At 35.9% G+C, this 27,932-nt stretch overlaps 1 protein-coding gene across 6 annotated transcripts in view; it reads left to right on the forward strand.

Annotated features, from left to right (window-relative positions):
* The window catches only part of LOC106882196 (uncharacterized), a 30,739-nt gene extending 19,418 nt beyond the window's left edge, over window positions 1-11,321 (forward strand). For 5 of the 6 annotated variants that reach the window (XR_001410962.3, XR_008264767.2, XR_016243200.1 and 2 more), the window contains 6 exons: window positions 783-855; window positions 4,765-4,843; window positions 5,661-5,829; window positions 8,808-8,941; window positions 10,022-10,156; window positions 10,612-11,321. Coding sequence is in view for 1 of the 6 variants with exons in the window: in XM_089357853.1 (XP_089213979.1) it covers window positions 783-855; window positions 4,765-4,843; window positions 5,661-5,829; window positions 8,808-8,941; window positions 10,022-10,100 (534 nt within the window). In the remaining 5 variants the exon portion in view is untranslated. The remainder of the gene's footprint in view (window positions 1-782; window positions 856-4,764; window positions 4,844-5,660; window positions 5,830-8,807; window positions 8,942-10,021; window positions 10,157-10,611) is intronic. The other variant, XM_089357853.1, reaches the window with a different exon arrangement.
* Window positions 11,322-27,932: the final 16,611 nt, after the last annotated feature.

Genomic DNA, 27,932 nt, shown 5'->3' on the forward strand with positions numbered 1-27,932 from the left:
TCTCAGAACTTAGAGTAAAGACCCCCTTCAGTCATGAATGACCATCAGATTGCACCGAGAAAGTTCCCCTCTGAGGCACAAGTCCAGGCAAGGTTGTTTATGGAAGACCAGCGGTCACCCATGCATACCAGCCGTCCCTCTCCACGCCACTGATGTTATCCAAGGGAAAGGCAAAGGCCGATACAGCTTGGCACCAGTGACGTCTCATCTCATTTCTACTGCTGAGTGAACTGAAACGATGTGAAATAAAGTGCCTTGCTCAAGAATGCAACACAGCCCAGTCCAGGAATTGAACTCACTACCTCATGATTGTGAGCCTGATGCTCTAACCACTGAACCATGCTCCTTCACTCTTATAACTTAGCAGCTTGGCCAAAAAGACTGTTAGAATAAGTATCAATTTTTTTTTTTTTTTTTTAAAGTACTAGGGTCAATGTGTTCAACTAAAACCCTTCAAGGTATTACCCCAGCATGGCTGCAGTCCATTGACAAAAACTACTGAAAAATTACTAGACTGAAAAAAACATCTCACATTTGTAATATTTCAACTGACCAATAAATTGTATAGTTGGGGCAAAAATATTACAAAATTCTGCTTACATCATAAATATATAGAAATATAATTCTAGATTTTATAAAAGAAGCTTGAATGTTATAAGGTATGAAAGACTATTTGTTCCCAGTTATTATCATAGAATCTAGTTACAAAATAAATTTACTAAAATATTTATTGCTGATTTGATTTGTTCTTAAAAATATTTATCTTACATGATTCTCTCCAGCTAAGTGACCGTGATTCCCAAATGGAACAGATGAAAGCAATTCTCATTAAACGAATAAATCATTTACAGGACAGTAAGTACTCAAAGCATTGTATCATTTTTATTATTATTGTAGCAAGCTGGCAGAATCATTAGTATGCCAGGCAAAATACTTAGTGGTATTTTGCCTGTCTTTACATTTTGAGTTCAAATTCTGCCCAACTTTGCCTTTCATCCTTTAGGGATTGGTGAATTAAGTACCAGTTGCATACTAGGGTCGATGTAATCGACTAACCCCCCATCCCACCCAACAAAACAAAATTTCAGATCTTAAGGTTGCTAAAAATGAGTGCCCTTGTCAGAATTCACTGTTGTACCCACTTAGTAGGAACAAGGTATAGTTATTGCTTAGTAAAAAGTGTTTTCTTTTTAGTGTTGAAGCTTTGTTTTTTTCTAGACTTAGTAAAATAAATTTCAGTAAGAATACTGTGATGGTAACTACTGTACTGGTATATTTCCAGGAATTAATCTGAAGAGAGAGATTCTGTTCTTAGTTATAGGTACGTCTTTATTTTTACTTCTAGTTTGTGAGAAACTAGAAGAGGTGAAAGCAAAAGATAAAGAAATGTAAGGTAAACATGGAGAGAGAGAAACCTAGCTAAAGAGGTATTGCAAAACATTTTCACAGAAACTTTTGTTTTATTCAGTTTTATCTTAACATAAATCAACATTGTTTTACTTAGGTGTTTACCTGTTATCACAATTAGATTACTTGGAATGGTCTGTATTATAAAACAAATAAATTTACAGCCAAATTGTTAAAACTAAATTTCTTCAATTAGTTTGGCACCCTCTCTCCAGTTGGAATCATGTACTTCCCTATTGTCAGATAATTGGGTTGATTCATGGAGCTCTATAACCCTTCCTAGTATTACCTCATTCCTAACAATAACATTTCATTCCCTTTTAATTGTATTTATATCCTATAACGATGAAAATATCCTAGATGTCATATCATGTGACCTAGACAAGAATAGAAAACAATGCTCTTTAGTTAGTTATGAATTATTTTTATGGTGTGTCATAAAAATAGTTTGGATGTTAATTATATCATCATTTTAATGATGATATAATTTTGATAATTATTTCATTTTCATGCTGACTTTCTGATGCTTGCATGGGTTGACAGGAGTTCATTGAGGCAGATTTTTCTAATGGCCGGATGCCATTTTCCAACACCAACCCTTACCTATTTCCAAGCAAGGTAATATTTCCCCATGGCCAGACATTGAAAACAAATGATGTTCATTTACAACAACCATGTGACATGTATACACACAGACACACACATTATGATGAGTTTCTTTCAATTTACCAAGTCCACTTGCAAGGCCTGGGGTCTATAGAAGGTACTTCCCCAAAGTGACATACAGTGGGACTGAATTCAATAACTAGACCACATAGTTGAGAAGTAAACTTCTTAATCACACAGCTACCCCTGCACCAATATACTTTATTTTAAATATTGGGGAAAAAAGTGTTGATCCCTTAAGAGTTGCATAGTGGGCCCCATAAATTAGGGAATATCACAATTTTTAAAGATGTCTGAGTGGTAAGTTGTTTCCTAACCACATGGTTCTGGGTTCAGTCCCACTGTGTGCATGTATGTATGTAGCTGTGGTTGTCTCCCCACACTGCTTGACAACTGGTGTTGGTGCGTTTACATCTCCATAACTTAGTGCCAATAAAATAAGTACCAGTTTAAAAAAAAAAAGTACTGGGGTTGATTTGACTTCACCTTTCAAGGTGATCCCCCAGAATGGCTGCAGTCCAGTGACTGAGACAAGTAAAAGATAAAGGATAAGTCTGAACTATTTAATTGATTTGCTTTTTTGCTCTGTTAGTTTATGAAATGTTTAAATTATGAAAAACAGCTTTTAGTAATTCATCATCATCATTTAACATCCATTTTTCCATGCAGGCATGGGTTGGATGGTTTGACTGAAAACTGGAATTCCAATCTGATTTGGCATGGTTTCATAATGCCAAATGCCTTCCTTATTGTCAGTTACATTTAAAAGCAATGAAATGGCAGAAATAGCAAAGCAATAAACATAGTTTCATACATCTATATTCTGGGTTAAAATCCCAAGATTGGGATGTGTAACTCTGGAGTCCCATCTATCCAAGGTTGATACATGAAGTGACCATCTACCACTAGGTTTGATTCAGTCAACTAAAGTTCATTTTCTATGGTTTTTGTATCAATGTAAAAATATATAGCTTAACACTAACATCCTATTCACTAATATATTCTTTTCGTTACCATTATGAGACATGCAAATTACTAGGCTTTACTTTTGTGGCATGTGAATACATATGTATATTTACATGTTTGTGCATCTATGCACAAATTCGTGTGTATATATTTCCAATACTTACCTTTGTACTTGTATACATGTCTCTATTCCTTTGGAATGGATTTCGCTGCTGAAAACTGAAAGAAGTCCATATATATATACCTATATAACTATCCTATTTCCCTAGTGTCCTAATGTGCATTTCATTCATTGGCTGGAAGCAATTGCTTTGCTAACAATGTCATTTGCCTGCAGTTCACTATGAAAGCATGGCTGGGCTTCTTGGTATGTCTTGACATGTTGCACAGTTTTTGGAAACAAAAAAGCTCATTTTTGTGTTTGTTGGAACTGGGAAATTACTACTTCATTTGGAAACAAGTAGGGGTTAGTGTACTGCAAACTACTCCTATCTGACTCTGCAAACATAGAAAAGTAGATGTTAAAATGATGAAATATCTATGTATCTATATCTATGTATCTATATCTATGTATCTATATCTATGTATCTACATCTATGTATCTATATCTATCTATCTATATCTATCTATCTATATCTATCTATCTATATCTATCTATCTATATCTATCTATCTATATCTATCTATCTATATCTATCTATCTATATCTATCTATCTATATCTATCTATCTATATCTATCTATCTATATCTATCTATCTATATCTATCTATCTATATCTATCTATCTATATCTATCTATCTATATCTATCTACCTATATCTATCTACCTATATCTATCTACCTATATCTATCTACCTATATCTATCTACCTATATCTATCTACCTATATCTATCTACCTATATCTATCTATCTACCTATATATATCTATCTACCTATATATATCTATCTACCTATATATATCTATCTACCTATATATATCTATCTACCTATATATATCTATCTACCTATATATATCTATCTACCTATATATATCTATCTACCTATATATATCTATCTACCTATATATATCTATCTACCTATATATATCTATCTACCTATATATATCTATCTACCTATATATATCTATCTACCTATATATATCTATCTACCTATATATATCTATCTACCTATATATATCTATCTACCTATATATATCTATCTACCTATATATATCTATCTACCTATATATATCTATCTACCTATATATATCTATCTACCTATATATATCTATCTACCTATATATATCTATCTACCTATATATATCTATCTACCTATATATATCTATCTACCTATATATATCTATCTACCTATATATATCTATCTACCTATATATATCTATCTACCTATATATATCTATCTACCTATATATATCTATCTACCTATATATATCTATCTACCTATATATATCTATCTACCTATATATATCTATCTACCTATATATATCTATCTACCTATATATATCTATCTACCTATATATATCTATCTACCTATATATATCTATCTACCTATATATATCTATCTACCTACCTATATCTATCTACCTATCTATATCTACCTATATCTATATCTACCTATCTGTCTGTCTATATCTATCTATCTATCTATCTATCACACGCACACACACACACATATAATCAATTTAATGTTCTCTATCTTGTCTACATTATTTGAAATATTCTTCTTCAGATTCTCATACTTCTGACATGACACTTTTTCAATTAGTGAATACACTCTTAAAAGTAGAATTACAGGCAACTGAAAAAAAGTGAGTACTGCTTCTTTTGATGTGAAATAATTACACACAAATCTCGTGTTCACATAAATGCTGTGATAGTTGAGTATATTTCCAGACAAAGAATCTTGTTTCAGATCCAAGTTGTACCAAGGCAAACATACTTTGCTTCTTCTAGACTTTGTAATGTAATTTCCAATAAATATACCGTGATGGTAACTGCTGTAGATATATTTCCAAGGATTAATCAGAGGAGAGAGATTCTATTTTTAGTTATAGTTACTCCTTTATTTTCTCAAGAAGGTCGAGAACGTCACAACATTAATTTCTTCAGCACATAAAGGAATATTGCCAATAACAAATAATTTGGAGAGGAAAATACCAAATATTAGCTATTTTGAATTTATATCATTTGAATGTGAAATTGATTTTTAAAATTTTATGGTAAGTTTATCTTGTTGAAAACTAGTGTCAGTATCTTCCTCAACCACTAATCGCAGGGGTTGTCTGCAACTACAGGGACTAAACAGTTTGGTTGAAAACAGTTTATTGAAGATACACTGTGATATCTCACTAAAGTTCTAGAATTTACTGGATATTGTAGCTATATATTATCTGAATCCTTTTTGACATTGAATAATCATTTTTAGCTACTACTGAGCTGTCATAACTGATTTGTTAACTAACAATATGAATATTTTCAGAAATAACTCCAACATATTTAATATTAAATTCTTTTAAGATAAATGACTTGACAGAATATGCCCTAGATACACAAAGCTATATTTCGAATTTTTTATTTTTTTAAATACAAGGTCTTTTTTGTCAATAACATATGCTTTCTTTTCAGGTTTCTAAAACAGATTAAAGACATTAAACATAGGCATTATCTGCAAAAAATGAACGGAAGCATTAGAAATGTACATTATATGCACTATCAAGACACACAAGATAGTTTCAACAAAAGCTCTGAAAATGAAAAACAAAGACAAATTAAACATCTTACAGAAGAAATTATGGTAAATTTTGATATTTCTAAAAGTTTTAAGATGCTACCCTGTAAAGACTGATGTATAGTGCCTTTTTAAATTGCAGAATAAAGACATTGTTCTCTGGATAATTTATACAAATTTTGTTGGATATATGCCAAGGCAGTTTAAATTTTTATGATTCATGCAACAAAGAAGAATAGTGTGAGATCAGTGGTTTTTAACTTGGGCAATAATGCCACCTTTGGGACAGTGTAAGCTCACAAACACAAATGCTGAGGGGTTTTGTGAGAATGTTAAAAGGGATTGTAGTCTTAATATTTTATTTCAAAGAAAAATAAAGTACAATTGTTTTAAAGACCTTTTCAAAAAAATCTCAGAATTAAGAGGGGGTCAGATATTATCTGTGAGCAGAAGGCATAATTAATGATGCACCAAGATCCAATATTTCGCAATATAAATTCTCATTTTGCATCTTCATAACATAGGAGACACTAATGCACACAAATATTTAAAAAGAACAACATGCTGGATGGGATACTATAAATAAAATATGGGTGATATACCAATGTATAACCTTAACTTCTGTTTAATTTAATGTGCTTTTTTTTTCTTCTTTCTCTCTTTCAAAACCTGGGAGGTATCATTTGTAAAACACCATTCTCTGAAAAGGAATGATGAGCTACTATAGGTTGAGAACCACCAGAGTAAGAATAGGATTAACTGGTACAGATTTGCTGTAAATTTACATAATATAGTATTGTTTCAGTGAAACCACTTATGGTTTGATAGATGATAGGTATACAATGGTCAGTTATAGATATATATAGTGTTGTCTAGTACGTCTTCAACTGTGATGATATCTGAAGTTAGAATGTAGTTAGTATGTTAATGTGGGGAAACTGAAATTTTTCAAAACAAACTTATTCAATGACTCTCAAATAGATAATCTGGTTCATTGACTTCCTCTACATTGAATTACAGCCCCTCTTACAATCTAGAGGTGCACATCAAACCTGGGTGTTGATTGTGTGGATGGAGTATTATCATTTGATTTATATTTCAACTTTGAGAATTGTGGGAGGAAGGGTTTTTTTGTTTTTTTTTTTAAATAAAAAGAAATTTAGTTTGAGAAAGAGGAACTAATCTGAGAGCCTTTTGAAGGCCCTTCCAGTAGGAAAGAGCTGATCTGGAAGCCCCTTGAAGACCCTTCCAGAGTAGTTAAGTTAAGAAAATTGATGTTCAGTTTGAATTTCTGTAGTGATATCAATAGAAAAAAATTTGAGTAAGGAAGGAATTCCAGAGGTATGCAATTCGAGAAATAGGTTTGAACAAAGTATTTGGGGCTCAAAAATACAGAAGAAAAGCAAATGAACTGGATTACACAACTTTCTGAACCATTGTACAGTATTAATGACAGAAAAGAGTAAAGGTGGTTATAGTTCATTAATGCAAATAGTCGTAGTGTATTGATGAGTGAAGATTTGATTAGTCGCTCTCCCTTTGGCTATAGTCAACAATGTACATGCAGCAGTGATGTCATCCATATATAGGAGCAATACTATAATGCAAGGCCTTGTATAAGCTTAGCAGTTGGTCAGGCTTAGTGCTTGACTATAACAACAAAACGGTTTTGGAGGTGCAGATTTAGAAATGTAATTTGTGAGATCAATGTCATGATAGGATTCAGGTTACTCTGTTGAATATGTTTATTTATATTGTTTTGAATTAATCATACATTATCTTATAGCTTTGACATTCCAATAATGTGATTTAGTTTTAGATGAAATTGTAGGATTGAGGTGAGAAGCTGGATCTAGCCAGTTTCAATATAAAATAGGTTATTTTGGCCAGACATGGCTGGTTTGAATGCTAAAGAGTTAAAGGAATATTTGATTTTGCTAACATGATGAATATTTTTGTATTTTGGGGCTTGTTGTATGTGTTGATGCATAGAAATAAAAACAAACAAGATCCATTAATTTAAAACTACAAGGTTTATTTCAATTATTTATTCCATTATAATTTGAAAATATTGTAAACGGAATGATCAAAGTATTGTTTATTTTAGAAATAAACATTTCTTGCATTGAACCACTTAGTAATTTTAACAACCAGGTTGATGCATGATGCAGCACAAGCAGGCAACTTGCCTTTATAGATTGATGACGGTGAGATGTGATAAAATGAAGTGTGTCCCTAGTGCACTTCAAGAAAATAGGTTTTGATCAAGTGCCTTAAGGATTTTTACAGATATGACTTGTTTCATTTTTAAATCATTTTAATGGAAAATTATGGATAACAATAATAGATGAAGTAATTTAACAGGGTGGTCTTAAATCAGTTATTATAGACTAAAAGGATTTGGAAGCATTGAGAATATAGATTTTACACAATATTGATATTAGAAATAATGGGAAGAATTACAGGGAGGGTGACAAAAAATACAAAATTTTCAACCATTCTAAGCATTTCTATACCGACAACAAAATACTGACGGATCCAAATCTGGTTAAAATACCATTCACTTAAATATATTTTATCATTACAATTTTTTAAAAATTTTAGTGTTATTACAAACATTAAAGAATTAAGACATCTTCTGAATAAGAATTTTAGAGAGATAATGTCATATCAGCTCACTGTTCTAAACTTTTCAAATCTCTCTTGCCATGATTAACAGGCTATGAAGATGATGTACTGTCTGTTCTAATACAAGAAACTTAAACACTGTTTGATAAAATGGAAGTCCTATGTTTTAATATCAGGATATTATATGGATAAACAGTGTAAACTATTTTTCATAAATATAAATTATATCACAGCCTTGATTGGTATAAACATAAATTATCTTTGCTATTTTTTAACTTTATTGGTTTGTAAAAAAAAAAAAAAAAAAAAAACTCAATCCAATTTAAATAATTCATACCAGTGGAATTAATTTTCATACAAGTTATTATTTTGATTCCAGATTCATAAACATTTTTGCTTCTGGGTTTTATTTATAGAATCTGGAAGATGTAATTGAAACTAAAAATTCTAAACTGATGCAAATAGTAAGGGAGAAAAGCCAACTTGAAGATGATTTAAAAATGGCACATCAGAAGATTTATCAATTAGAGAAAATAAACAAATTATCAAAGTAAGTACTTATTGTTCATACTGTTCTTAGAGATCATTATTATTGACAGATATATATAATGCTGTTTAATTTTGATGTAAGAAGTGAATAGCCACAAGATTCACATTGAGACATGGCTTTAAGTTTTATATATTTTTGTGACTCATACAAGCTGAAATATACTCAAGATGTAGAATGAGAGATTGGTTGTGGCTCAATGAAGTTCAGATGTGACAATTTTGCCAAAGATTTGATTCAAGGATTACGTTGAAATTTGATTATCACTGTTTTGTATCACAACACTGAATTTCTTTCAAGAAATTTTTTTTTTACTTTCATATAGAAAGATATGATCTGCTAATGTTAAGGACTAAATTGAAGTTGAGTTTTTATGTAATTGCTCAGCCTGCTAAAAAGAATAGCAAAATCTTGCTCTATTTATTTTTAAAAAAAAAAACTATATTAAATAACGTAATTCTAGACATGCTGTGTCTGAAAAATGAGATGGTCACAGCTGGAATGCTTTTTGATCTTAGACCAGCTCAGTTAGGACTGGTCTGGTGCTAAACAACAACTACTAACTGAAATGGGACTGTTGTGTATTATTTGTATTTTAAATCCCAATTAATGAACAAATGTCATTGGTTACAGGTTCCCAATGCACCAATCACTAGTTTTCTGTAATGAGTGATAAGGGAAAATGTGTAACTTGGGTAGACTTTGCTCAAAAAATAATCAGTTAATTGATATTTACATCTATTGCCAATATAAGGACACACACATACATACTTACATACATACATACATACTTACATACATACATACTTACATACATACATACATACATACATACATACATACATACTTACATACATACATACATACATACTTACATACATACAATAGTGGGCTTCTGCAAGTTATCATCTACCAAATTCCACTTACAAGGTTTCAGTTAAACCAAGGCTATCATAAAAAACTTTTGCCCAAGGTGCTGCTCAGTGGACTTGAATGAAGACCTACATGGTTGCAAAGTGAATTTCTTAACCACACAGTCTTGCACAGTCATTCTTGCTAACTTCTTTTGTTTTATTCTTACAGGATGAGTGTCAGTCAACAAATGTATAAACAAAACAAATTCCAAAAGGAAACTGTGTTATGGAAGGGAAACTGCTATTGATGAAATAAATGGTAGGAATAAATTGTTTTACTGGCAATCTCTTTGAGATAGAGAAGGTGAGTTATGAGGTAATACATAACAATTTGACACAAGTCTAACATCATAATATATGTTCTCAACTGGAACCAAACAAAAACAATGCCGTTTGTGGGTATATATAACATGGGGTAATATGTATAAACATATATATAGAGAGGGTTTTGTTACTTTGGAAAACAACATTTAACAAGAGATAAAACACCGGGTAGTTTTTCAAAATTATAACTATTTTTTAGTTATATAAGAATGAGTTAATTTTTTGATATTACTGCACAATGTTCTAATTTAAAATTTCTATTCCCTCCTGTCCATCTTGAGCCATGAAATCATTTGAATTTTGTTTTTTATGAAATTTAAAGACTCATTTGTATACATATATTTATGAAGTATATTTATATATACTTTTTATATTTTTTATGTATTGCATTTTTGTATCTTTTTTTCTTTTTTTTTCTTAAAACAAAAACTGAAGATTTATAACAGAAATACAATACTTGAAACTGAAAGTGAGAAAAAAAAAAAGAATTGGCAGCCCCAGAAGAATTATCATGAACACCTTTTTTCAAATGTTTCCAGTGGGATTCTTTTTTAAGACTCTTTAAATATTTTCTTCATTAGACAAAGAAGATATTAAAATTAACTGAAGATTTATGTTACATGATTTCATGTAAATTGCCCCAAGATTTAAAACAAAAAAAAAATTCATACTTTGCAGTTCTTTCATCTAAGACTCTTCCTCATTGTTCACACCTTTCATTTTTTAAATAAAATAGCGTAAACTTTATTGTGAAGACCTGAAATAAAATAGAAACAAGTCAGAATAAAATTCAAGCATAACATTTTTCTACAAATTCAACTGACATTTTAATTTATAAATACTCAGTTTTTATTTTATTTAAAATTTTTTTATAGTTAAAATTTTTTTATAGTTAAAATTTTTTTATAGTTAAAATTTTTTTATATTCAAAGTATTTTTGCATATATCCCACATAACGAAAAGAAATACAACCATATAATATCTAAATTCACATTCTGTAGAAAAAAGTTCACCATTTTCTGCTTATAAGTTTATAAGAAATTTGAATATATATATGTATAAACATTTAGCATCCTTAATCCATAGGGCTCCATGTCTGTTTTGGTATGGTTTCTACAGCTGGATGCTCTTCCTAATGCCAACTACTTTACTGCATGGACTGGTTGCTTTTTACATGCCACTTGCTCTACTGAGGTCACCATGCAGCTTACAGAACTATAAACCCTAGGGTAGGGTGTAGGGGTCAGCTTCATGCTAGTAGATGAGGGGGGAGTTGAACTGAAGTGTGTATGGGTATAGTACAGGTTCTTGTAGAGGATCTACATAGCTACTCACATCCAGTAGGGGAAGGGGAGAGAAAGACAAATGAATTGTAGGAGCTGAGTGAAAATGGTGATGAGGTACTTAGATAGCCCCACAAGGCACAAGGGAAGTTGAATTGGTGTGTGTGTGTGTGTGTGTGTGTATGTCACATGGCTTAGTGGTTAGGGTGTTACTCATGACTGCAAAATCGTGGTTCCAATTTCCAGACTGGGTATTGTTTGCTTGAGCAAAAATCTTTCATGTTGCCCTGCAATCAATTCATCATTTGACATGTAGCACACTGTGCACCTGTACAGGTAATGTTGATTTGATTGAGGAAGTGAGCTTATGTGAACACAGACACTTGATTGCTATAAACATATCTGTGTGGTTGTTCAGCCAGAAATTGCAGAATCCTCATATGTCATCTAACAGAAGAGGCCATGATTGTATGTCTCTGTAAAGAGAGCATATTGAGTCATTAGAGTACTAGGTAGAATGCCCTGCAGTATTTATTCAGGCTCCCTGCACTACAACTTCTGTGAGATTTGAAATCAGCAAATTACCTTTCATCCTTTTGGGGCAGATGCATAAAATACCAATACTGGGGTCGATTCTTCTTTCTATAGTTTTCTCTCTTGGGAAGAAATTGTTCGCTTTCAGACTTGGAGATGAATCATCATCATCGTTTAACGTCCGCTTTCCATGCTAGCATGGGTTGGACGATTTGACTGAGGACTGGTGAACTAGATGGCTACACCAGGCTCCAATCTGATTTGGCAGAGTTTCTACAGCTGGATGCCCTTCCTAACGCCAACCACTCTGAGAGTGTAGTGGGTGCTTTTACGTGCCACCTGCACAGGAGCCAGTCCAGCAGTACTGATGTTTTAGAAATTCTTTTAAAACCTGACAAAGTTCAATCACACAATACCTTCAGGACTTGAGGTCTTTCTCACATGTATGAAAGCGTGCGTGTGTAATAATTCTGCAACAACTACGTGATATAATGCTTGCTTGTTTGCAGGTTCTTTCCTGTAAGAGCATAGCGTTTGAAGCATCAAGAACTATTAAAGAAGCGGCATTATAAAAATTTCACTTCTAAAACCTTTATTTCCAATTTTGAATGACTGAAAAAGGATAGGAGTTACATAATCACGTCATTCATTGATATTACACTGTACTCATCTAATGCTTTTACTCTAAAGCATATGCATACTGAGTTTTAACAAATGGTTATTAGTATGTGAATATGTATATATGTTTGCATGTGTGTGTGTGTGTGTGTGTGTATATATGTGTGTATTACTCCATTTATTAAATTTTTATATTTACTCAATTGCCCAAAATAACGGAGTTTCTACCTCATAGACAGGAGTTACACCACAGTCATTTTGTGATCTTTGCTACCCTGGTATCTATTAACCAATTTATTTTGGCGGAGTTAATTATTAACTAAGAGAAAATAAATACATATAATTATATATATATATATTCTTTTACATGCTGGGGCACTGCCAGTGTGTGTGTGTATATGTATATATATATATATATATATATATATATATATATATGTATATATATGTATATGTATATATGTATATGTATATATGTATATATGTATATGTATATATGTATATGTATATATATATATGTATATGTATGTATATATATATATAAATAATGTTCAAATTCTTCTTGGTTGGTAATTTTACCTCTCATTCTTCTAGAATTAATAACATAAGCCTCAACTAGAACAATAAATTTAATTCTAAGCCTTGTTTCTGTCTGTGTGTGTGTGTGTGTATAATATTCAGATTCTTCCGTAATTAACTTTACCTTTCACTCTTCTAGAATCAATAAAATAAGCCTCAACTAGAACACTAAATTTAATTTGAAGAAGCCTACCTCTTTGCTAAAAAAAAAAAACTGGCCTTGTTATTATTAAATAAGTTTTTTTCTTTCAAGATCTAGTTGGTAAAATTGATTTGATATTCTATGAAACTAGCTTAAATAAACAAGTTTTATGGACTCGCCCATTTTTTCTCCTCTCCCCACCCCTCTATTTTCTATTAGTAGAAATTTATACATTCTCAAATATCTGTAAGAGTGTGGAATCTGGCTGGCTTCAGCATGTATAATTATATAACCAAATATAATGATGTAAACAATTACTGTAGAAGTATTTTTATGTAAATTCTGTATGTTTGCTAACTTTACATACTTGGTATCTTTTTTATCTTTTACTTGTCTGATGTCAAATAAGTCAGTAATAAATTAATGATACCAAACAGACTGTATCAAAACCTCTTATACCTGATAAATATCTCTCAAATCTGCATGCTGGAAAAGGTAACCACATTGGTGAGAAAAACCTATAAATTACTCTTTACTCTTTTACTTGTTTCAGTCATTTGACTGCGGCCATGCTGGAGCACCGCCTTTAGTCGAGCAAATCAACCCCGGGACTTATTCTTTGTAAGCCTAGTACTTATTCTATCGGTCTCTTTTGCCGAACCGCTAAGTGACGGGGACATAAACACACCAGCATCGGTTGTCAAGCAATGCTAAGGGGACAAACACACATAGACATATGACAACCGCTCCATCTTGACAGACGATAGCCATCCCATCAACAATCCACACATATCATCACGCAGTACAATCACTCCGTTGGTGAGCCCTCAAGTGACTTTGAAGTCCGGCTGCTGAGCGACAAGGTCTACAGCACAGATGACAAATGTTCAAGCCTCTTGATCCTTGCTCGCTGGTATCTGATTCTAAGGAAACTCCTCTGTGAACCAGCATATGTCTCTTAAGTCCGGGTATTGTTTTACAAACCTTGTGACATATGCCACAGGTCGCAGAAGGCGGTTGGTATTTAGGGTGTCTGGAATTTCTACCCTCATGTGTTTTCATGTGATTCACATATCCTGCTTTTGACAGAAGAACGCGATCGCATACAGTGCACATCCTATACTCTCCACTGATTACAATTTTTCCCTTTCGACAGGCCCGCTTAAGCTCAAGTTGCTGAAGCATCTTTTCCTCCCAGACATCACAGCTCGTCCTGACAACAGCTCTCCACTTGCTTCGATCCAGAACATCTCCTTCCCAATCACTTTCATACATATCTAGTTTTTTTAGGTTTTGTTTAATGCAATCTTTATACCTCTTTCTCGGTTTCTGCCGCGGTCGCTCACCAGAGCTGAGCTCACCATAAAATAAGCGCTTCGGCAAACGATCATCCTTCATTCTAATTACATGCCCAGTCCATCTCATTTGGGCCAGGATAATATGTTTTTCAATTGAGCTACAGTGCGCCCTGCACAAAACCTCTGTATCTGCTACGAAACTCTTCCATTTTACTCCTAGGATGCGTCTTAGGCACTTTTGATGAAACCTATCTAGCATCTTTACATGACGCTTGTAAGTGGTCCATGTTTCGCCTGAATAAAGAAGTGCAGTCAATACACACGCTTTGTAGATGCTGATTTTTGTCTGCAGGGAGATATCTCTATCAGCCCATACTCGCTTTTCAAGCTTTCCAAATGCAGCACTTCCCTTCGCTATTCGATGGTATATTTCTGCATCAAGACCACCATCTCTTGACAGTGTGGTTCCAAGGTAAACGAAGGTGTCAATGACTTCTAATCTTGTTCCATTCATGAAGATGTTTGGTTCAGTGTATATTTGTCCAGGTGTGGGGGTAAACATTACCTTGGTTTTTCTCAGACTTACTGTGAGTCCAAAATATGTACATGCAGTGGAAAATCTATCCATTAAATGTTGCATATCTTCCTCTGTATGTGCCAGCAAGTCAGCATAGAGCAATTCTCTGACAAGTACTCTGAAAACCTTTGCCTTACATTTAAACCTGGTCAGATTAAATATGCTACCAGATGTCCGGAATCTGATTCCAATTCCCCTGTTACAATCCTCAAATGCATACCAAAGCAATGTGGCAAAATATATAGAGAAAAGTGTAGGGGCAGGAATATCTCCGTTTTACACAGTTGTCCACTGAAAATTCATCAGATAGATTACCATTAAAATCTACCTGAGCTTTCATGTTGCTGTGCAATTTCTTGAAGAGGCTCACAAAATGTGTCGGGCAACCAAGTTTGCACAAAACAATCCACAGTGCGTCTCTGTTTACCGTGTCAAATGCCTTAGTTAGATCTATAAAAACCTGGTATAGTGGCATTTGTTCCTCTAAACATTTCTCCTGAACCTGCCTTGCAGAAAATATCATATCCATTGTTCCCCGCTCGGGTCTGAAACCACACTGTTCCTCAGGAATCACATGTGGACACACATTCTCCACGAGACGTTCTAACATGATCCTCGAAAGTATCTTCCCAGTATGTGCCAGGAGAGTTATTCCTCTGGAATTACCACACACTGATTTGGGTCCTTTACCTTTGTATATAGGGATTAGAATGCCGTTTATCCATTCCTGTGGCACAGAGGACTCAGTCCAAACTTGACACAACAGGCTATGAATTTCGGAGGAGATGTGAGCCCCACCTGCTTTCAGAATTTCAGCTGGAATACCATCCAGCCCAGGAGCTTTGTTGGATCTCAGTTTCCGTATTGCCAGTTTTACTTCTTCAATGGACGCATCGTCCATGTGTTGCATTATCACTCTTTGGGGGATATTATTTATGACATCCATGTTCACTACAGATGGATGATGGAAAAGTTCCGCAAAATGCTCCCTCCATCTGCTCATTATTCCAGGAGGATCCTTAATAACCTCATTTCTGTCTTTTGATTTCAAGGGAACATACGTTGAGGACTGCGGTCCAAAAGCTTGTCGCAATAAGTCGTACAAGTTTTTAATGTCTTTCCTTTCATAAGATGCCTGTATTTCCTCAGACAAATTACTCCACCAGGTATCTTTGAGCCTCCTTAATTCCTTTTGCAGTTCTGCTTTCTGCGCTCTGTATACCTTTTCTAGTTTTTCTTTGCCCTTAATGTTTGGGTTAAGAAGTTTTTCATAAGTAGACCTCTTTGTTGCCAGTAGCTCATTTACCATTGCATCATTGGAGTCAAACCAATCTCTATGTTGTCTCCTCTTAAAACCCAGCACATCCACTCCAGCCTTATATAATCCTTCTCAAAAAGATTGCCATGAACCTTCAAAATAAATATTACTGCATCTATCCCGAAATAGCTGTGAGACTTGTGGCTGTTTAAGTTGTCCTACATCAATTTTTGGGGCGACTTGCACACCTGCACTGCGCTTTCTTGTACGAACCCTGAATTTGAACTTAGCCCTAACCATTTTGTGATCAGTATCACAATCAGCTCCTCGCAATACTCTGAGACTACACAAATCCTGTAGGTCAGATTTCCGAGTTAATACAAGGTCAATTATGTGACCTTGCTTTGATCTTGGATGAATCCAGGTGACTTTATGTTTCAGCTTATGGTGAAAGAATGTGTTCCCAATAGCCAACCCTAGTTCAGAGCACATTTGTAGCAGGTGTAAACCATTTTTGTTCACCTTACCTATTCCATACCGCCCAAGTACATTCCAAGCACTATTGTCCCTGCCAACACGTGCATTGAAGTTGCCGAGCACAACCAACTTCTCATTCAGAGGGACTGAGAGGATACTACTTCTAAGTTCCTCATAGAATGCATGGATATTTTCTTCATTTGCTGAGTGTGGGAGCATAGATGGAGAAAACAGTCACAAAGCGTCCACAAGAGAGAGGGATCCGGAGTTTCATCATGCGGTCATTTATACTTTGTGGTTGTTCTAGGTCTTTCAGTAAATTACCTCTAATTGCAAACCCAACACCACCCTCCCTTTTCTCTCCCTTTGGCCTCCCAACCCAGAACACTGTGAAGCCGGTTGCTCTTTCAAGATGATCTTCACCTGAACATCTTGTTTCAGATAGAGCTGCAATATCAACATTAAGACGTCTCAGCTCCTTAGTTATTAGAGCTGTTCTTCTTTCAGGCCTATCCGCTCAATCCAAGAGAGTTCTCACATTCCAGCATGCCAAGTTAAGTAAAACCTTTTTCTTCGCATACTTTTTATTATTGCTTATATTTCTTCGTTTGTTCCTGCTATATTGAACCACCGTTAGCCGCAGTAAACTAACCAGCAGAGTGCGGACAGACAATTTTTAATGCACCTTTTCTAGCACCTTCCCAGTATATCCAGGTGAGCAGTGTTCTCCTTAAAAGGGCTGTTCAGACACAGGATTCTCCACCGAAAACAGCCCCTGTCCATGAAGACACGTTAGCGATGTTAAGATGAGAACCCTGCCGCCATATGTGCAGATTTGTAACTGTATGCTTCCAACTGGTCAAGTCTGCATACGTCGCCACAGGACTTTTCTCTCCTCCTTTCTTCTTTCTTCCTCTCCTCTCTTGCCCTTCTCACTCCTTTTTCCTTCCTCCCCCCCATCCATCCTTCCCCCTCCTCTCTCTCTCCTTTTCCCTAATTTTTTCTCGGGTCATACTAAGATGACTGTGATTTGACAGTGTTTTGTCTTGTTGGGGACATCTGTACTTCATTGGATTTTAGTGACAAGCGCTTGTGCAACACCTTTGCAACTATCTAGGTCAAAATAGTATAATCCAGTGACAAGCGAGAGCAAGATGACTAGTACTAAGTTGACTGTAGGTTTTATATCAGAGTATCCTCTCCTAGGCTTTTCCTCAAAAGGAGACTGCAAGCCAGCAGTGGTAGATCAATTTGAATTCGGAGTTTTATTCTCCTATACTGGTTATCCCAACCACGACCTCATAAAAAAAATAAAAAAAAAAAGAGCCCAGTCTGCTCCCACAGAAGTCATGGACCTGGTTCTATGTTGGAGTGTCCTTCTCCTAGAAGAGTTGCCTTCACTTGGCTAATGGGCCTCGTCTACCCCACATATTAAAAAAAAAAAAAAAAAAAAAAATACATAGAAAAGTCAATATAAAAGATGTAGATATGAAAGGAGAAAAGTAAATGCAATGGAGATACATATAAAATATATATAAAAACGATGTGTAAAAAACACAATTACGATGTGTAAAAACACATAAAGATACATAAAAAGTAAATATAAAAATATATAAAAAGTAAATATAAAAAAATATATATATATATATAAAGAAATGCATATAAAAATATACACACACACAGCACAACAACACGCGCACACAGAATTTAAACACACACAGAAACAAACATTGTTGGGTGGACGTTACTACACAGTAGTTCTTACGTCCTTTCGACAAGTCTTATTTTTCATACCGCAGGATGCCAACAATCACCCTCACCAAGCGAGCTTGGTGGGGTTGCTAGTTTAGTCACCGACGACCCGACCATGAGACAGGTTGTACTGGATTACATGTTACCAGTAGCGCTCAGGAATACTTATAAGAGCGACCTGACATATATATATATATATATATATATATATATACGACGGGCTTCTTTCAGTTTCCATCTACCAAATCCACTCACAAGGCTTTGGTCGACCCGAGGCTATAGTAGAAGACACTTGCCCAAGGTGCCACACAGTGGGACTGAACCCGGAACCATGTGGTTGGTCAGCAAGCTACTTTATTTCATTTCAATTTGCCATAAAGGCAGTACACAGAGAGTAGCTACGGGCTGGACAAAAACATTAATGAGATGAAATGGATGATAAATATGATGATATTATGAGAGAAGGCAAAAGCTGCCTGCCAAACTTTGCTTTTCTATAACACTGTTCTTTATAAAATTAAATTTTCACATTGAGGCTCTGAACCTCGTACATAAAAAGTCATAAATTAAGGCATTTGCTTCTTATGATTTTTCATTACACAATATGAGGCACTCGTCCTCTTAGGTTTTTTCGCCCGATATAGCCTTCGCTTCTCTCAAGCAAAACGATGGGTCTGGGTCGGGCCACTTTTCAATACTGAATTCGCCGAGGGGGAAGGAATTCACCAATGCACTTAAGTGCCTACTCGACACGACCGCCGCAGACACCTGCGGAGGCCAGTCCGGATCCTTAGTGCAGTTGAGGACTCCCTCTCTCTGACGCTTCCTTTTATTCACAAATTTCTGCAGGGCCCCTCCCTTTCGGAATAGGATTAGCCGATCCTTTTCCTCACAGGGTGAGCCCACAGCTACTGTCGGTGGCACAATTCCCGCCGACTTGCTTTCCTCCGTTGGTGGCACAATTCCCACCAACGGAGTGTCGGGACACGCCAACGGTGCACTATCGAGCACCGGCCGTGCCTCGTTCTTTTTTTTTCTTTTTCTTTGGGGCCACTGGAGTAGGGCATACTTCCGCCTTTGCCGGAAGGTCCTCCTCCTCCCCCACGATTTTTGGTGGCCAACCATTGTTGCCCACCTTTTTTTTTCCTTTTTTCGAGGAGGTTTCCACCTCCTCGACTTCCACTGTCTCTCCCTCCACTGGGGGAGCGGGGGGTAACAACATTTGTTAACTGTTCCAGGACCTTACTCTGGTCCTGGGGACAGTCTTTCTTGATATGACCGGGCTTCAGACACCGGTGGCACTTGGGTTTACGTCCCTCAAGAATTACCGGATATTTCTGGCCGGCCATCCTCAAAAAATCCGGAAATACCAGATCCCTGGCTGATTGGGTCCACAGGGTCAAAACCGCTTTTGCCCCAACCCAATCAGCTGTAGGTAACATTTTCACATTTAAGAGCTTGGCTCCACTACCCCCCAGCCCCCGTCAGATAGTATCCTCTATCCAATCAGGTTCTATACCGGGTGGCAGCTCACAGATCCAAGCTCTAGTTAATTTCTTCCCACAGTATGTGGGAAGAAACAGAATTTTTTCCCCTTCTAAGGGCTGGCTAGCAAACTTGCGAGCCACCTCAGGAGTGTCAAATAGCAACCAAACCGTCGCGTATTTTACACCCCTTGCCATAAACTTAATAGTTGGCAGATATTCTGCTAACTCTTTTTCAATTTCCACTTTGGGAAAGACTGTAATGGTGTCGAGTAACCTAGCGTAGGTCCGCAACACCACCGTTCTTTCCCTGAAATCATTTAACCACTTCTTGGGTGGGATAATCTCCCACTCCACAGCAGTGGCCTTATTTTTCTTTGTTCTCTGCCATGATAAAGATGTCCACATAAAAATTAAACAACGAAAATTTTTAAAACGGGCAAAAAGAGAAAACGGTCCAAAAAAGCGGAAAAAATAAAATAAACAGTTCGTACTAAAAACAGTTCGTAAAAGAAGGAGAAAGGAAATACAACAGTTCAGAAAGAATAAATAAAATATAAAGTTCCAGGCAGAATAACAAATTTTAAGGCCACAACGGTACTCCGGCCCGATTTGATCCCAGCTCCGCTGCAATCGTCACTTTGCTTGTAAAAATTAAATCCTTTGCGTCGTTCCACGTGGTGTAGTTCAAAGCAAGAGGAAGACTTTTCTTCAAATTTATTAGCTTTCAAAACTTGGTTTGAAAACAATAAATTCCTTTTCTTTTTTAAGCAAAGTTCACAATATTTATTTGTAGTTTTCAAATCATGGCTTGAAAACAACAAACTTTTACAAACTAAGTTCACAATTTTTGGAGGAGTGATACCTCCAAGACACTCTTCTCACTGCTAAGTGAGACATTAAGCACAACCACAAGCAGACAAATGCGTGGAATTCAGTGGAGACTCCTTGCTCGACATAAATATAAATAAACACGAGCAACAAACCCCCACTAAATCCCAAAAAACACAAAAGTCTTACCTGTAGTTGTACGTCAAAAATTCACGACGCTGGCATTCAGCGACGTGAAACCGGAGCGACAATAAACACGTCCTTTCGGTAAGCAACGCTACTTGTTACACAGCCACTCCTGCCCCTCCACACAGCCAAAAAAAAAAAAAAGTTGTATTCATTCTATTCAAGTTAAAGACATTCCTCTTTCACTTTCACCTTCAGAAATGTAATGAACCACTGATTGTCCCATTGGAAATCTTTAATTGATAATATAGACTTTGTAAATATCATTTTACATCCCCTTTCCATGCTTGCATGAGTTAGACAGTTTGAGGCAGATTTTCTACAGTAGGGATGCCCTTCCCATCACTAACCTTCACCTCTTTTTCCCATTTAAACTTCATAGTCATTAGCCTAAAAAAATTATTTATGAAACATGTTTTGGAATGAAGATAGTGTTTCAGTGAATATGCCATGAACCAAATAAAACTCAAACAGCTCTAGAGTTATCACTGTATTGCTAAAGATCAGATTTACACTTCACTTTAACTCAAATTCCATAGCTTTCTTGACCAGAATGAACTTTTTATTTCATTAATATGGGTGTAATTTAAATAAGCTTTTTTGGATTCACTACAGCAAATGTGTTAATGCCCACTGAAGTGTTGAAGCATCAAAATATATATGTTTATTGTAAACTTTACAACAATAACCTTCATAAAAGTGTAATATTTAGGATCTATTTTTAAAATTTCAAAGTGAGAGCCTCCCTTCTCACTCAAATCAAACTCTCACTGATGTTTCTTCTTTGTATCTGTCTTTAAATCTATTGACATTTTTGTCACTTTCAATGACATTAAAATAAAAATATGTGAATGTTTGTGTTTTCATTGAATTATTTTTGTTATCGATTCCTTTTGGTTGCTTGTCAATTTTTTTTTCTTATTTTTTTTTAAGAATTTTGTTTTATGTTTATTAATGTGGTGAGCTGGCAGAATTGTTAGCAAGCCAGGCAAAATGCTTGAGTACTTTGTCTTTATGTTCTGAGTTTAAATTCCCTTGAGGTCAACTTTGCCTTTCATCCTTTTGAGGTTGGTGAAATGAGTACCAGTTGAGTACCAGGGTTAATACAATCAACTAATTCCTGTACTCCAAAATTTTAGGCCTTATGCTTAGTGTAGAAAGGATTGGTAAGATATGAGTGTGTCAGATAATTTACAATATTTTCATTATTAGATAGATGAGTATAATTACAATTTGGTTGTGGTTTCTAGTAGATTGAGCAATCACATCAAGGCTTCGTCATGAAGTAAAATAATTGAAATTATTGAGTTAATGACACAATGCCAAACATTTGGTGGGGAAGTTCAAATTATATCAACCCCAGTACTTGCCTGATACATTATTTTATTAACTCTTGAGGGAAAATTGATCATGACCAAATTTGAACTCTGAACATAATGTTTAAACAAATGATGCAAGGCTTTTTGTTCAATGTTCTATTGACTGATAATCTATAGCCCTTATAACATCAAAAGGTAACGAGCTAGCAGACTCATAACTGTGCTGGATAAAATGCTTTGTGGCATTTCTTCTGAGTTCAAATTCCATCAAGGTCAACTTTACCTTTCATCCTTTTGGGGTCAATAAAACAAGTACCAGTTAAGCATTGATGTCAATGTAATCAACTAGCCACCTTCCACCAAAATTTCAGGTTTTGTGCTTATAGTAGAATGAAATTGTATTAGCAATCATTTTAGCTAAATTCTACCACTATCATTTACAGGAAATCAAGCAATTTTATATTAGGGGAAGTGCAAATTCATGAGCAAAAAATTATGCAAAAATATGAAGCAGAATAACCTTATGAATTTCATCCATAACCTTATTTTAAATGCTCTTTGAATTTGTTCCAAAGATTGGGGATCTCAAATTTTATGGCCTGAAACAAATTTTTCGAAATCAAATAGCTGAAGATCTGATTCATTTTGCAGTACATCATTTTAACATCCAATTTTTCTATCTTGCATGGATTAGAGAGTTTATATGAGGCAGATTCTCTGATTCGACGTCCTTCCTATCACCAACCCATTCCTCTTTCCAAGAAAGGTAATGTTTTCTCATGGCCAGACAAGTTCTTGCAGAATATTGGAAGTGACTGACACTGCTTGTATGACAGTGACACTCGTTTACAACTACCATGTGATATCAAGACAAGACACACGTGTGTGTGTGTGTGTGTGTGTGTGTGCATGTGATGGACTTATTTCAATTTCTGTCTAACAAATCCATTCTCAAAGCTTTGGTCAGCCTTGTCCTATAATAGACACTTGCCCAAGGTGCCATGCAGTAGGACTGAACCCAGAAGCATATGGTTGAGAAGCAAACTTCTTACCACACAGTCAAATGTGCAGTACATTTTGAATAAAATTTAGTATACTATAAATGCATTGCTAGTTAGGTTTTAGCTATGAGTTAGGATTTGGTTACGAGTTGGGATTTAAAAAATGGAATGATCACAGTTGGAAAACTAGTTTAGTTTTGAAATTTCTTTATACATAACTCATTTTTTTTTTTTTTTTTTAGTTCATGTGCAAAACACAAAATGAGTGGGATTATTTTGAAAATTTTCTGTTTTGGAACATAAATTCAGAGACACTCTGGAGATTATAATTCTACAAAAATAAATAGATGAAAGTAAAAAAAAAAAAAAAACTTTTCTTTGTTTTACTAAGGTTAGCTCTCTGAGAATATGTTTTACAATTTTCTTTGTTTTACTCTTCCTTCTACACCATTCTGAAGTAAACAACCAGCTGTAAGATTTTGTTTGAATATTTTAAATTGTTTTAAACACAGATAACATCATTAATTAGCTGGCATGACATAATACTTAATAGTATAACCACTCTATTTTCAAATAGAGGAGTACCTTCATTTTCCTGCTCATGAAAAATTGGATGACTTACTTTTCTAATATATCGTCCTCATCAGCATCATTTAACGTCTGTTCTCTATGCTGACATGGGTTAGCTGGTTTAACAGATGCTGGTGAGCCAGAGGGCTGTGCCAAGCTTTATTGTCTGTTTTGGCATAGTTTCTACAGTTGGAAGCCCTTCATAAACCAACCACTTCACAAAGTGTACTGATTGCTTTCATTTGACACCAGCACCACCAGTGTCACGAAGTAACTTACAAAACAAAGTGTTGAGAGAGGTGGCTTTTGACGAGAGATAGTGATGAGTATTTTGTTGAAGAGATACAAGATTTAGAATGGGAAAGTTGGTAGTGGATATGTTTCAGGACATACCCTCAAGATACAATAGTGCGGGTGAATATTTATTTACTTTTGTTTTCATGTCCTGTTGAAGCTGACATTTGCTTCGAAATCGGTGAAAAGTGAAAAACATGCTAGCAAATGTGCGCACACAGCCACACACACATACATTATGTATGCATGTATCTTAGTATTTATGTATGTACGTGTATATGAAAGTGTGTGTGCACGAGTGTGCTCAGCTTCATGTATTTGTATTCATACACACGCACACACATACGAAGACCCGAAACCACACTTGCACAATGTATGTGTGTATTTAAGTATGTAAATGTATATGAAGGATAATGGGTGTACGTATGTGCATGTGCATGTGCGAGCATGTTCAGCTTTATGTATTAGTACTCACAAAAACACAAGTACACCCATTCTTTGATATACACGTACATATACATACACATGCATCTTTTTGTATGTGTGTATGTATATAGTTCACAAATGAGATCCAGATATTCTCTGTATAGAAGACAGTAGTGCTCAAAAGATTCAAACTTAGATTCCGATAACATTACAGGGGATCATTCCACACGGTAAAGAAAGTCAATAAGAGGGATCAGGGTGAGCTGATTTTAGAAGCAACTATTAATGTGTCTAATTTGCTTATCCCAATAATTGCTTGTATGTATGTGTGTGTGTGTGAGTGAATACAAATACATAAAGCTGAACATGCTTGCACACAAATACAGGCAAAACAGATACCCCCATTATCTTTCATATACACGTACATGATGGCCGTCCACTTGTGACCGAGGAAGACCATTGCCGACCTTCAAGAACATTGTGCGCTCTAGGACTAACTTATATTTTGCATTTGCGGCTCCGTTGGTGGCTAATGAGCTCTGCTCTTGACAAGCATACACGACTGCAAACATTGCAGACCAAGCTTTCCCCATTCACTATATGAGCCGTGCGCTTTCGCACAGCTCGCTTAAGTTCTTCATGCTGGATATGTGCTCTCTCAAAAGTGTCGATCCCCTCCTTAACCTGCTTCCTCCATTTGTGGCGATGACAGGCATTGTTCTCCCAGTCAGTGTCCTGCATATCACAGGCCTTTAATGAGGACTTGACACAGTCCTTAAATTGCAGCATTGGTTTCTGCCGGAGTCTCCTTCCATTCACAAGTTCTCCATATAGCATCTGCTTAGGAATCTTGCTATCCTTCATTCTAATAAGGTGTCCAGTTCAACGTAACCAGTGCTTGTGCACCATCGCCTCAATACTCAAGATATCAGCTGTCCTCAGGACTTGTGTGTCTGGAATTTTTGACGTCCAGCCAACATTGAGAATGTGTCTGAGACATCTCTGATGAAAGCGTTTAAAGACCCTTACCTGACGTTTGTACAGAGTCCATGTCTCACATGAATAGAGGAGCGATGTCAGTACACATGCAAGGTACACAGCAACTTTTGTTTGCCTTGCAATGCCATGCTGGGACCAGACATGAGACTGAAGAGACCGGAAGGAATTAGTTGCTCTCTGCAACCTGAAAGATATTTCCTCATCCAGGGAGCAAGAACGGCTGAGTGTGCTGCCCAGGTAGACAAACTTGTCTACTACCTTCAGAATTGTTCCTTCAACCAAGATAGCTGGTTTCACATATGGATTTCCTGGTGCAGGCTGGAACATTACAACAGTCTTGTCCAGGCTGAGTCCAAATGCCTTGCAAGAAGCAGAAATGCAATTCATGAGTATTTGCATGTCATCCACTGTATGAGTGACTAAGTCACAGTCATCTGCATAAAGGAGGTCATGAATAATAGACTGGAGAACCTTTGAATTGACAGCAAATCTGCGAAGATTAAAGAGGCAGCCAGAAGATCGATATCTGACATATATTCCCAGAGAGCTAACCTTATCAAAAGCATGAGTAAAAGCAGCAGCAAAGTACAAAGAAAAGAGAGTTGGGGCAAGGATGTCATACTGCTTGGCACCATTCTCTACAGGAATGGGTCCTGCCATGCCACCACCAACATTGACCCAAGCCTCCATCCCATCATGAAATGATTTAATTATAGATATAAAGTGATCTGGACATCCAAGTATGCCAAGTATTTTCCATAGAAAGGCCCTATTTACAGTGTCAAAGGCCTTTGTTAAATCAATGAATACTTGGACAAGATCCATATTCTGCTCATAGCACTTCTCCTGCATCTGTCTTGCTGTGAAAATCATATCCATTGTCCCTCTACCAGATTGGAAGCCACATTGAGATTCAGATAGGACATCATTTACGAGACATCCATTCAGGCGGGTAAGAAGAATATTTGCCAGGACCTTGCCAGCAGCTGATAGTAGAGCAATACCTCTGTAGTTGCCACACATTGTTCTGGCTCCTTTTCCTTTATAGAGGGGAAGAATAATTGCATCCTTCCAGTCCTTAGGGATTGCACTATCCCTCTAGACTGCACTAATAAGTTCATGAAGGGACTGTGTGATGCAATCACCACCAAATCGCAAGACCTCAGCACAAATTCCATCCTTTCCAGATGCCCTACCAAGATTCAATTTACTTATTGATGTCATTACTTCATCTATTGAGGGCGAGGAGTCTAAGGAGCCAATGATAGGTCTTTGTTGCATAGTATCAATCACTGTTTCATCCACAACTGACTCATGGTTTAGGAGTTCAGAGAAGTGTTTGATCTAGCGACCTGTGATTTCTATTGATTTAGTAAACAGAGTGGAAGACTCCTTGGAAAACAAAGGAGCTGATGTGGAGCTCTTAGGTCCATAAGCTCGCTTGATAAGATGGTAAAGCTTCTTGCTGTCATTTGCATCAGCAGCAGCCTGAACACCACGAGCAAGATCCTCCCACCAAGTGTTCTGCATCTTCCTGAGAGATTGCTGCAGTAGTGATTTTACACTGTTATAGTGGGCAAGTGCTAGACTTTGTTGCACAGTAGACAGTTCTCTGTGTAGCAATACACTGTGAGCATGGCACTTTACCACCAATAGTCACTGAACTTCAGCATCATTCTCATCAAACCAGTCTCTGTGTCTTGCAGTAACATATCCCAATGTTTTAGCTGCACATTGTAGAACCTGGTCTCGAAAATCCTCCCATGCTGCAGCAATTTCAATGCTGGACAAGCGAGTCTGAAGTTCTTTCCTAACCACAACATCATATACCTTGTGGACATTTAGACGGCAAGGAAATGCTAACTGGTTCTCTTCTCTCTTTCACTCTAATTACCATTTGGAACTTTGCTTGCACCAGACTGTGGTCTGTCCAGCATTCTGATCCATGGAAGGACTTGACATTACAAATGTCATAAATGTTGCACTTGCGGATGATGACATAATCCAGCAAGTGCCAAACTTTGGACCTTGGATGCATCCATGTTGTTGTGTGATCACCTTTGTGCATAAAATGAGTGCTTGCGATGTAAAGTCCATGTTCTTCGCAAAGATCCAGTAGCATGAGACC

Source organism: Octopus bimaculoides, chromosome 1 (assembly GCF_046866305.1).
Source record: "Octopus bimaculoides isolate indiv1 chromosome 1, ASM4686630v1, whole genome shotgun sequence".
Lineage (NCBI taxonomy): Eukaryota > Metazoa > Mollusca > Cephalopoda > Octopoda > Octopodidae > Octopus > Octopus bimaculoides.